The sequence below is a fragment of the Nematolebias whitei genome, chromosome 3, assembly GCF_014905685.2.
Source record: "Nematolebias whitei isolate Nwh7 chromosome 3, NemWhi1, whole genome shotgun sequence".
Classification (NCBI taxonomy): domain Eukaryota; kingdom Metazoa; phylum Chordata; class Actinopteri; order Cyprinodontiformes; family Rivulidae; genus Nematolebias; species Nematolebias whitei.
This window is the reverse complement of record NC_056500.1, coordinates 23,130,622-23,143,353: the sequence shown is the minus strand read 5'-3', so window position 1 is coordinate 23,143,353 and position 12,732 is coordinate 23,130,622. Positions and strand designations below refer to the sequence as shown.

At 37.4% G+C, this 12,732-nt stretch overlaps 1 protein-coding gene across 1 annotated transcript in view; it reads left to right on the top strand.

The window, feature by feature from the left end:
• mier2 (mesoderm induction early response 1, family member 2) overlaps positions 1-12,732 on the top strand; it is a 25,178-nt gene that overhangs the window by 5,478 nt on the left and 6,968 nt on the right. The window contains exons 2-9 of the mRNA XM_037674256.1: positions 5,301-5,408; positions 5,594-5,696; positions 9,549-9,622; positions 10,619-10,688; positions 10,893-11,038; positions 11,121-11,202; positions 12,229-12,323; positions 12,418-12,548. Of these exons, the coding sequence (XP_037530184.1) occupies positions 5,301-5,408; positions 5,594-5,696; positions 9,549-9,622; positions 10,619-10,688; positions 10,893-11,038; positions 11,121-11,202; positions 12,229-12,323; positions 12,418-12,548 (809 nt within the window). The remainder of the gene's footprint in view (positions 1-5,300; positions 5,409-5,593; positions 5,697-9,548; positions 9,623-10,618; positions 10,689-10,892; positions 11,039-11,120; positions 11,203-12,228; positions 12,324-12,417; positions 12,549-12,732) is intronic.

Here is a 12,732-nt window from a genome sequence, read left to right as displayed (position 1 = left end):
GTTTTTTGTATTAAAAACACTTGTCTTTCATTGGTGGGATGAAATATGCTAATTTTTTGGGACAGGCATTTTGGGTTTTCATGAGCTGTATGCCATAATCATCAGTATTAAAACAATTAAAGACCTGAAATATTTCAGTTGGTGTGCAATGAACCTGAAATATATGAAAGTTTCATTTTTATCATTACATTATGGAAAATAATTACCTTTATCACAATATGCTAATTTTTTGAGAAGGACCTGTAGTTCCCTCAAACAAACGCTCGTGTCATGACTCATTAAAATTTGACACCTGTGCTTTTCTCAAGTTTTTTCTATTGTATTATTTAGAGTTTTTGTAATGTTGCAATAACAAAACATAATCAAGCACAGTACTCTAACCTAGTATATTAAAATGTGATTGCTTCTATTATAAAGTTCTGATTTTAATTTTAAATTGTTTATGTATAGTGATTTTACAATTGCTTGGACATACAGCAGGGAATTTAGGCCATACCAAACTATAAAGTCAAAAACGTAGTGAAGTGAGGGAGGGGCCTCCCTTCCTGACAGGTTGAAAAACATTCTGTTTGGTTTAAAGCTTTCACATCAGGGATGAGAATCCATCCTGATGGTGAGCGGGTGTAGAGACTAAACACATCTGATGTAAGGGGGGCACTTAACAACATCAGTCTGTATAAAGCTGCAGAGCCTTATTATATTTCAGATTGCATGTTGAAAGACTGCGTTATGTTAGCTGGTGTTTCTACAGACATCTTCAATGACCCACTCCAGCAGACTGTTGAATTAACACTGTTTAAACCTCCACCTTCATCCCAGGAGTCGAGTACTACTGCAACACCCATCAATGACTACTAACCCCCTTTGTCATAATGGGTTGCTTTTAATAATTAAGAATTCTACACGTTTTTGTATGTTCATGTGCACAAACCTTTGGGACCTTTCAGATACAAACATGCAAATTCATACTATTTTGGGGTCAGCTGCACCACAGCGACTAAATCAGGGCTCAGCAGTTTTATACTCCAACCATCCAAGTAGCATTAACTGATTCGTTAGTTGTCTAATTGAAAGAAAGAGAGAAGAAACTTCATTTGAGTGACATTATTTCATCAAGAATACAATGCAAATTTGTTGATTTTATAGTCATTGAGTGATAATTGTCCAAATGTGGTTCAAGGCAATCTCCTCCCACATTATTTCTTCAAAATAAGCTGTCTTCATGTTTTTCTTTTTCTGCCCTTGTTTGATTTGACTTGCTCTTCCTGGTTAATTACTTTTTGGTGACATATTTTGAATGCAAGATATATTGTACATGAGTTGTGTACATCTACACTCCTCCCAAAACCAATGCAAGCAGTTGAACATGAGAGGACCTGATAGACCCTCAGGGATTTATACAAAATACATACTTTTTCATCACAAACAACTAAGTGACTGATGAACTGTGAAATGAGCTATAGCTGTGAGATACCTAAAAGCAAGCCTCTCACCTTTTCTGGACACCTCAAAGTTTGTTTATTGTGTCAGTTGGTCCACAGTTGATGTGAGACACATTCCCTGTGCTCAATTTTTACCTGCTTGGATTCAAAGAACAGGTATACCTATATTATGTTCAGCTTTCATCTTAATCCAACTTAAATTGAAGCTATCTCTGCTTGGACTGAAAACCTTAGTCTTTAACTGTATTTTGACAATGAAAATTGTGTCAGCATTAAGACATCACACTTTATAAGGCTAAGCAAAGGGGTCACTCAAGGATGTGTGCTCAGTTCTTTGGTCTTTGCTCTACAGACACTTCACTTTACTCCCAAAATCAGCACAAAGGAGCTAACTGAATTTACTAAAAGTAATGTAATAGTGGCAGGATTTATCAACAACAGTTGAAAAACATCTTACAGAGCTAAGGTGGAATATTTGATGAACTGCTGTGAGGATAACCATCTGTCCCTTAATTGATCCATTATCTTTACCCACTTCTTTCTTGCTGGGTTGCTTCTCCCCTTGTTCAGTGGTTACTGTGCGAGATGTAGGGTACACTCTAGACGGGTCTCCAGTCCATTACAGCGCCACAGAGACAAACGAGACAAACATTCACACACTCACCCACACCTAGGGACAATTTAGAGTTACTAATCAGCCTAACATGCATGTTTTGGGTCTGTGTGAGAAAACTGGAGTACCCAGAGAAAACATTACGTGTGCACAGAGAGAACATGCAAACACCACCCAGAATGGTCCCAGACTGGGACTTGATGCAGCAATGATCTCACTGAGAGGCAACAACTCTATCAACTGTGCCACCGTGCCAGCATCCTTCATTTCAATATAATTGTGTGAAGGCTTAAGCACACTGTTATTTTCCTGTTTCTCTTTATCGTCGTTACTGTCCCTATTCCGTACATTTTTTTTTTCATCGCAATTCTCGTTCCGCAATTATTTTTTTTTTGCTATTTCAATAAATCATATCTCAAAATGTTCAGCTATTTTAGGACAATCCTGCAATACTTTTGGTACTGGTGCAACTGTAGCTTTTTAAAAAATATTTAGCCTTTTCTGCCATTTTTTTTCTCAGAAAATGAATTGAGCTCATTTCACATCCTTCAGATCTTTAGATATGTTTACAACCTTTTACTGCTCCTTTCACATTTTGTTCTGGTTCTGCCTCTTTCAGCTTCCTTGTGCAAAACATTTTTTCAGCCACTTTCAGCAAATGTAAGCTATTTTTTCAGCTGTTTTGTGCTCCTTTCAGTTTTTTTGCTAACGACAACAGTTTTTGCTTCTTCTAAGCTACTTCTGCTAATTTTAGCTTGTTATGCTCCTTCCAGCTTATTTATGCCAGGTTTAGCTTTTTCTGCTTTTTAAGCTACCATTTAACTGTTTTCTGCTAGTTTTGGCATTTTCAGCTAATTCCACATTTCTTGTGCTCATTTCAGCTTTTTTCAGCCTAATTCATCATGAGCTCTTTCCACTTCCTTCTGGTAATTCAAGCTTCTTTCTGCTTTTTAATCAACTTTTTAGCAATTTATTTGCTAATTTCAGCTTTTTTCTGCTAACTAACCCTTTTTGTGCTCTTTTTTTTTTTACCTATTTCAACCTAATTCAGCAAACGTGTTCTCTCTACTTTCTTTTGCTAATTTAGGCTTGTTCTCCATTTTCAGCTACATTTCATCGTTTTTTTTAGCTAATTTAAGCTGTTTTCAAATTATTTCATGCTTTAGTCATTTCTGCTACTTTCAGAGTAATTCAGCAAACCTGTGTACTTTTCACTTCCTTCTGCAAGTTTTTTAATTTTTTTTTTTTGCTTTTCAGCTTTATTTCAGCATGTCTTTTTTAAGCTATTTTCAGCTGTTTTCAGATAATTTCATATTTTTGTTGTAATTTCTTTTTTCAAGCTAAGTGAGCAAATGTGTGCTCTTCTACTTTAGTCATTTTTATGTTTTTGATCATTTTTTGGTACTTTTGTTTTTGTTCATGCTCCTTTTAGATTTTATTATTATTATTATTATTATTATTGCTGCTATTTACTGCTTTCTCTGATCATTTTGGAATATTTTCAGCAATCTTCATCTTTTTTTTGCATTTTGTAGTTTTATTTTATTTTTGTTTTGTTTTACTTTCTCTTTCCAATTTTCAGCTTTTGGTGTTTTTAAAGTAAGTTTCAGCTTTTTAAGCAATTTTCAGCAAGTTCTTCTACAATAAGCCTTCACACTGCATTTATGCAGGAAATGCAATTTCTCTAGTTAAATATAGCATAGCTGACTAGCTGGACTTTGGAAAAAAAGGCTTAGCACACCCCACCCCATGCTTTGAACAGCAGTGGCTCCCCTTGGAAAAGGGTCAACATTACTCAGTCTGCTGTCCATTACTAGAGATTACTCTTAGCCTTATAACGCCCACTCATCTGGCCAAAAAGTCTATTTAGAGAGTGTACCTCCTTCATACAAGACCATTTTGGAGAAGAGATGCATGAAGAAAGCCATTAGCATTATGGGGGACCCCTCTTACTCCATTAAGAAGTGGTTCAAATGTCTGCCATTTTCAAAAAGATTTAGCTTCACTATATCAATAAGTCAAAATGTGCAACAGCTTCTTAATAAAGCTGATTCCTGCTAAATGACCATTTAGTTTCTTCTTTATTGTGTTTATTTCAGCACAGTTGTTAGAGCTAGGCCTGTCGCAATAAACAATAAATCATTTAATGTCATGATGAATGAAAATTATCATCATCATTTTCATTTATTGGCTTTAACATTTCTTTGTGTCTCTCTTTCTACTGAAGACACTGGATGACAAAAGGCTCAACTCTGGTGCTCCACTGACCCCTCCCTTTCTCCTTTCTCCTTAAAATCCGTTTTAACTGTCCAAAATCACGTTTTTGGATCATTAAAAGCAGCTAAGCTGAGAAGCTTAAGTTACGAGCTAAGCTAACAGGCTGACCTCGGGAATAAACCTCCATCTTGTCGAGCTCCAAAATTCATGGTCGAAACCTGTGCCTTCATGTAAAGTTGTTTTTCTCTGCAAAAAGAAGCTGAGAACTTGTTTACTGATTTTTTTTTTTTTAATTAAAAGCTTTGTGTGAAAAATGCTATGCTAAAGAGCTCAAATCACAGAGCATGTGCCATGTCACGTCAAGGGCCCTCTCTTCCATTTTTCTTAAAGAGACATGCTGCTCAACTATCCATCCTTTGATTCAAACTGTCGTATACTGCCATCAGATGGTCAAAAAAGGTACTACAGCCAAACAAATCAACTTTTCTTCTAAAATTTGACAATTATTTATTGTTGAATTTCAAACAATATTATCGTTTATCGCAATAATTTCTGAGACAATTAATCGCCCAGCAAAATTTTTTATCGTGACAGACCTAGTTAGAGCTGTCGCCTCACAGAGAGCAGGTCGCAGGTGTGCCTCCTGTCCTTTCCGTGTAGCGTTTGTATGTTTCCTCGTGCATGTGTGGGTTTTCTCCAGGCACTCCAGCTTCCTCCCACAGAAAAATGGGAAATAAAACCGGTATATGAATGTGTTTATTTTATTGCTAGCAAGCTGGCATTTAAAACAAGAGCCCTGCTTCATTAATTTTAAGTAGAAGATGGTATGAAAATATTTAACATAAAAAATTTCATTGTACTTTTATAAATCACCCTGTTGGAAAAAGTTCTTAAAATTGTGAAAGACTAAACCCCTGGATGTAATCTTTACAAAATGTGGGAAAATAATTCCAGCATGTATTGGTTTTCTTTCCCTCTTTCCGCTCTCGTCTTTTTATCTTTTGTTTCTCTTTATAATTTGTTTATAGGCCAGCGAGCTTCCCCTGGAGGAGCTGCTGGCTTTGTATGGCTATACAATGTCAGATCCAGAGAAGGAAACATGTGTGATAGCCACCAGCTTACCAGACATGAAACAGGTAATACTCAGCCAAAATCATACCAACACGTACCAGTCACTTTGTTCACATTTCAAATTCTGTTCAGAATCACACTATCAAAGCTTTAAAAATGACTAAATAGAGATGATCATTTTACAGCAATATTTGCTTTGTTCTGTTGAGTTTGTTTATGTTTCTTTTCTTTCCTCTTTTTTGATGTACAGGATCAGATAACTAAAGATCTGTTTCATGGGAGGAGAGAAAAAGAAGTGTCAGCCTGTGATTTCACCTCCTCAAACACCTCAGATCTACTTTGCTGCCTTCAGGGTAAAACAATGAAAAATACACATAAAATAACATAAAAAATAACACTTTTCACAACAACAACAACAACAAAGTGTTGAAAATGTATGTTTGGTTTTGTATTTTTTGTTTAAATGTAAAAATTGGGTCATTTTCTTATGAAACTGTGAATTGTTGTGAAAAGGCTCTTTCATAAAGCAGTTCTGTGGGGCCAGCACGTCCAGTATAAATAGTTTTTCAGAAATGAAGTGTTCATCGCAGAACCAAAAGAAGTGTGGAGCAGAACTCAGCTGTGCTGACATGGAGTGCACTGCATTAAATGTGTGATGGACTTCTTCCTCGCATTGGTTTCAAAACGTGACAATTTACCATACCATTTTATTTATAGAGCACTTAAAACAGTGACAAGGCCGACCAAAGTGCTGTACAGACAGAAAACAGGCAACGCACAAAACAAATGTAATCAAATCAGAATATAGACAAAATCATCGCAGATAATAAATATAACGACTAGCCTGTGTGAAGCGTACAGGTTCAAACAGATCTAGTGTTTAATTTTACTCAGTTTAATGATTCTCTTTGTTGTGAACAAACTTTAAAAAATAAATGCAAAGTTCCTGTGCATTATCAGTCTTTCCTTGATAGTAAATCCATTTTTTGTTGTATAATTTTACAACCAAGTGGTCACAAAGACTATACGTCATAACTGTTCACATTCCAGTTTATCTTTTCACATGTCGACTGTTTCGACTCTTATTACATTGTTTCATGGCACAAAGGCGCATCAGGGATAGGTTTGCTTCGATCTGACCCTCACTGCTACAAAAATCACACTGAGACAGCCAAAACACAAATTCCCTGCTTGAGGTGTTTTGCAAAAGTGCCTAAAACTAAAAATAACACTAAACGGACTATTTTCCCCAAACATGCTCTTGTTGGTTAGATTTTAATAAGACATTTAGGGTCATAGCTAAATACACAGTGAGATATGTTAAATAAATAAATAAATAAACATTACTTGCCAAGTTTAATTTATAAATTTATTTGCTAAGTTTTTTTTGGTTGGTTGGTTTGTATTTGGTGAAATTTAAAATGTTTTTGCTTGAATGTGAATGTAGTGGCAATATGTTTTACTTTTCGTATAAAGACATTAGGTCAAAGTCACTCATTTGTAGGCAGAAACTTGGGGTTTTAAGACAGCTATAATATTTTAGACAAAGAAGAAGAGGAAGATGAAAGAAGAAGAAAACTGAGGGAGATTGGAGTCTGTAAGACTGTAGCTGGAGAGAGCGTGGCCACACAGCATCAGATGGTTGTGTGTAAAATGACTAGTTGTGAAGAAGGAAAAAAGAGTCAAATCAGAAAAGAAGACCAAATGGTGGAAGCTGAGGAAGGAAGAATGTTGTGAGGAGTTCAGAGAGGAGCTGTTAAAGGCTTTTGTGTGTGTGTGTGTGTGGGGGGGGGGGGGGGGGGGGGGAGGTAGAAAGAGCTTCCAGATGACTGGGCTACTACAGCAACAGTAATTAAAGACACAGGTAGGAAGGTACTTGGTGTGTCATCTGGACAAAGAATGGAGGATAAGAAGGTGGAATGGTGAAGTGCAGGAAACTATTCAAAGAAAGTGGTTTAGCCAAGAAGAAATATGACGGTGAGAAGACTGAAGAGAGGAGACAAGAATAAATGAGGGAGGTAGCTAAGGCAAAGCAGAATGTGTTTGAAAAGTTGTATGGGAGGCTGGACACTAAAGAGTGCAAGAAGGCCTTGTACTGATTGGCAGACAGAGGGATCAGGTTGGAAAGCATGTGCAGCAGGTTAGACTTGTTATAGATAGGAATGGTAATGTTCTAACAAGTGAGGACAGCGTGATGGGAAGATGGAAGGAGTACTTTGATGTGCTAATGAATGAAGAGAATGAAAGAGAAAAAAAGAGTAGAAGTCACTGAAACTGTGGACCAGGAAGTGGGAAAGATTAGTGAGAGTGAAATTCAGAAAGCTCTGAAAAGAATGAACAAGGGGAAGGCAGTAGGACCTGCTGACATACCAGTGGAGGTTTAAAAATGTCCTGGAGAGATGGCGGTGAGGTTTTTCACTCAAATACTCAATGGCATATTTCTGGATGAGAAAATTATTGAGGAATGGAGACGTGTGCTGAGGTCCATTGTTAAGAACAAGGGTGATGTACAGAGTTGTAGCAACTACAGGGGAATTAAATTAATGAGTCATGTGATGGAGATCTGGGAGAGAGTTGTGGAATCAAGTCTTAGACAAAAGGTGAGCAGCAGTATGGTTTCATGCCAAGAAAGAGCACCACAGATGCCATCTTTGCTTTGATGATGCTGATGCAGAAGTACAGAGAAGGTCAGAAAGAACTCCATTGTGTCTTTGTGGATTTAGAAAAAGCATCTGACAGGGTGTAGAGAGAGGAGGTGTGGTATTGCATGAGTTAATCTGGAGTGGCAGAGAAGTATATTAGACTGGTACAGGACATGTACGAGGACAGCAGGACAGTGGTGAGATGTGCTGTAGGAGTGACAGATAGCTTCAAGGTGGAGGTAGGAGTGCACCAAGGATTGGCTCTTAGCCCCTTCTTGTTTGCTCTGGTGATGAACCAACTAACCAGTGAGGTCAGGCAGGGATCCCCATGGACTATGGTGAGAACAAGGAACAGGTGGAAGAGAAGGTGGAGAGGAGGAGGTATGCACTTGAAAGAAGAGGAATGAAAGTCAGCCGTAGTAAGACAGAGTGCATGTGTGTGAATGAGAGGAAGGTCAGTGCACCACAGATGCCATATTTGCTTTGAGGATGCTGATGGAGAAGTACAGAGAGGGTCAGAAAGAACTCCATTGTGTCTTTGTGGATACAAGGAGCAGAGGTCACAAAGGTGCAGGACTTCAAGTACTTGGGGTCTACTGTCCAGGGAAATGGAGAGTGTGGTAAAGAGGTGGGGGAAAAAAAGCATCCAGGCAGGATGGATACATTTTTCAGGAGTGATTTGAGACAAAAGTTTGTCAGCAAATGTCAAAGGAAAAGATTACCAGACAGTGGTGAGACCAGGTATGTTGAGTGGTCTGGAGACAGTGGAATTTACAAAAAGACAGGAGAAAGAACTGGAAGTGGCAGAAATGAAGATGTTGAGGTTCTCCTTAGGAGTGACAAGGATGGATGAGTTTAAGAATGAGATCATCAGAGGTACAGCACGGGTTGAACATCTGGGAGATAAAGTTAGAGAGACCAGACTGAGATGGTTTGGACATGTCCAGAGGAGGGACAGTGGGTATACTGGTAGAAGGATGTTAGAAATGCAGCTGCCAGGAACAAGACACGGAGGAAATATATGGATGCAGTTAGAGGAGGTTAGAACATGGAGGTAGTTGGAGAGATGATGCAGAGGACAGAGTGAGATGGAGGAGGATGACTCACTGTGGAAACTCCTGAAGAGGGAAATGCCTGCTAGAAATCATTCCAGATATTTCCAGAAATGTCTGTGGTGAAGCTTGAGGTTTTCAACCATCGCCGTATGGTTAATCAAATTGTACAGCTTGCAAAATTAGCCATGTTGTTGTTGAAATCATTTTGCCAAATTAATGTAAATGTGTGATGTTAAACTTTGATTCTGTAAATAAATGACGCATTCATTTGATGGGTCAAAGAAAATTAACGTCTCACGATACATTTTATTAAATTCAATGCACGACATTATACAGTCCAGAAAAATGAAAGAATCCATTTAATTTATGAATATATCATGCATATGTTCATCTACATACTGGTGAATACGCTGAAAGTAGAATATTTTTGACAAAATCTTGTTCATTTGTGTTTTTAGTTTATAATGACGTTATTCTCTTTTTGGTCTTTTGTCTTTTTCAGATGGAGACAAATCCTTGTCTGTCAGCTCATCAGATGAGGACCCAGATGGTGCCTCCATTCCCTCCAATGAAGAGCACAAGGTAGGCCACTGAGCATATCAAATACTGACTGGGTTGATTTGTAGCCACCTTAAGTTACAATGACTTAAAAAAAAAAAGATTTTTAAATTGGATTTTTACAAACTGAGCATATCCATGTGCTTTGACAGTTGTTAACATTTTACTATTTACTCCAGAACACTGATATTTCTCTTTGCTGCAAAGTCAATTTTGGCTCTGTTTTGTTTTTTTAAATACCATAAAGGTGTAATATTTCAGTCAGGCAGTATACTTGACCAAGTCATAGTTTTCACTTTATTACTTTCTGTTTAAAGCCCTTGTGTGCTGTAAAGAAACGTACATCATTATTTGGCTGAAGTATTGACAAATTTGGAGTCCCTATATTAGCAGGTTTTTATCGCAGCCACACTTTAACCATACTGCCTTTTGAACCTATTCAGTCCCATATTATTACACTCCCACCGCCGTTCCTCTCTTCAGATTATGTATTTGCTGATTGTTCTTGGATTTGAGCCAAATATTAAAGCTATAAAGAAGTTTTATGTATCCACTAGACTTAATTTTTGCAGTTTTGTGTAAACTCTGGAGGTGGGAGTTTAATTAAATGTAATTGAAAACATTTCAGCTGCTCCTTTTCTCAGGGGTCACCACCTGAGAAAATAAATAACAATGACAACAAAATTACTTCCTGTAGCATTGACATTAACAATTGGTGTTCCGTGTAAATGAAGTATAGATTATACTCAAGTTCAGTCCTAACTGAAAGACCCATCTGAATCCCCTCTTTTAAAACAGCTATAGATACAGCAGCTCTAAAATTCATCAGGAGTTTGTCTGGTCAATACTTAGCAAAGCTTTATTTATAGAAGAATCTTTCCAATTTCAAAACTAATGTGAATCAGTGACTTAATGCTATTTTTAAAATAATATCCCAATGTTTCATGTGTGTAGAGAGCAGGACCGATTTGAAAACAATTAAATATTATGTGATTCCTTGACTTTGTTTTCTTTTTCCAGGAGATAATGGTTGGGTCCATGTATCAAGCAAAAATACCTCCTATAAGCCCTTATACCTGCCAGGAGAGAGGTAAGCAACTTTTGATGATGATGATGAGAAAATTCAACTTTTTATCAATTTAATGGTGATTGAAATAATTTGCTCACTGAATATTTTAAGCATCAGACCTGTGTAAAATCTAAAACTTCTTAATTTTTGTGGTAATATAATTGATTAATACTAAAAATGGCAGCCCCCTCTACCATTAACATGCATGTGAATCTTTTCCTCCAGCCTTCAGCGGTGAAGACCAGCTGCTGTGGAAGCCCGAGATTCTCCCAGTGCAGGAAGTAGAAGAGTTTTTACTGAATGCACAGAGGGGTCATGGCCAGCAGGGGGCAGTATGCAACCAAAGTGCCACTATTCAAGACAATGAGCAGGTACAGCAGAAGGGTGTACTGTAAAATACAATCCCTCTTTTCAAGGTTTTCTGTTCATTGTGTTTTTATTTATGTTTTACAGGCGTTATATGAATTAGTAAAATGCAACTTCAATGCAGAAGAAGCACTGAGGCGATTGCGGTTCAACGTGAAAGTGTTCAGCGGTAAACAAACATTTCCTGTTATCCCATTTTCACAATCATGTTTATTTATAACATTTTAAAATGATAATTGTGCAGATTTCTAATATTATACATAACTTGTTGAGATGCTAGGAAATTTGTGAAGCTGTTTTCTGTTTCAGATAAATTGACTCGATCAAGGAGACTTCAGAATTGAAAAATTAAACTGGCAATTGTCTTTGTATCTCATTAAATATAAGATGTAAAGAAAAACAGGCTTTTTCCTTGTTAGGTAAATGGACTGTACTTATATAGTGTCTTTCTATCTTATCAAAATACTCAAAGCGCTTTACACTACAATCTGTGTCCTCATTTACCCATTCATACAGCACTCTACTAGATCTCTACAAAGCTAATGGAACAAATCATTCAAAAGAGACTAATCAGAGCTTTATCACATTCATACACCGATGGGACACACATCGGAGGCAATGAGGGGTTCAGTGTCTTGCCCAGGGACACTTCGACATGTGACTGCTGGTGGATTCGAACCTCCAACTCTTGCACTGGAGTACGACTGCTCTAACCACTCAGCCACAGCCGCCCTTTATGGTTAGGCACCATAAAGGTGTGAGCTGTCAGTCTACACATGTTGGAACAAATAATAACTTTATCCAACAGTTTAAAAAAAGTCCTAGTGTCAAAATTTAAGACTGTATTTAATCTAGATGATATACATATACCTGAAAGAATACATATATTATCGCCCACAGCCAAAAGGCAAATTTATTTCATTTATCTAGCGTTAGTAGCTGAGAGTCATTCACAACCCTGATCTTGCAGTTCCACGTTACAATGTGCGCGTCATTTTCAAGGTCTGACCAAAACTGCTACACCTCCATCATTTCTTCTCATAATTAAATTGACTTTTAAATCAACTGAAGAAGGGTGACACAGCACACAGACATTTACATCTTGTTTTTTTATTGTACTTTGGTTGTAGTTCATTTAATTTGAACTACAGTAATATATTGCAAATTGCACAATGATGGTACTCTCTGTCTTTAGAGGAGCTGTGTTCTTGGAGTGAGGAGGAGTGTAGAAACTTTGAGCGCGGCTATCGTGTTTATGGGAAAGACTTCCATCTCATTCAGGCTAATAAGGTGAGTACTCTGTACAAAATGTTAAATAAATATGCATATACATAATTTACCTTTTTGTTACACTGAGCAAAAATAAGCCTATTGTTCTCATTAGGTACGAACACGCTCTGTGGGCGAGTGTGTGGAGTATTACTACATGTGGAAGAAGTCTGAACGGCAAATCTACTTTAACCAACAGGCTACTAGGATAAGCCGAAAGAAGTACAGCCAGCAGTCAGGGAATGGGTGAGTCCTGCTGGGAGATCAAAAGAAAGATGTTTAATGTTATATGAGCTAATGTACTTATTACTATTTATTAGGGATGCACAATATTATCGGCATGGTATCTGTATTGGTCAATATTTGCGATAAAGTTAAATATTGGACATCGGCCATTCCATCAAAATAACTCACCGATATAAAAGACGCT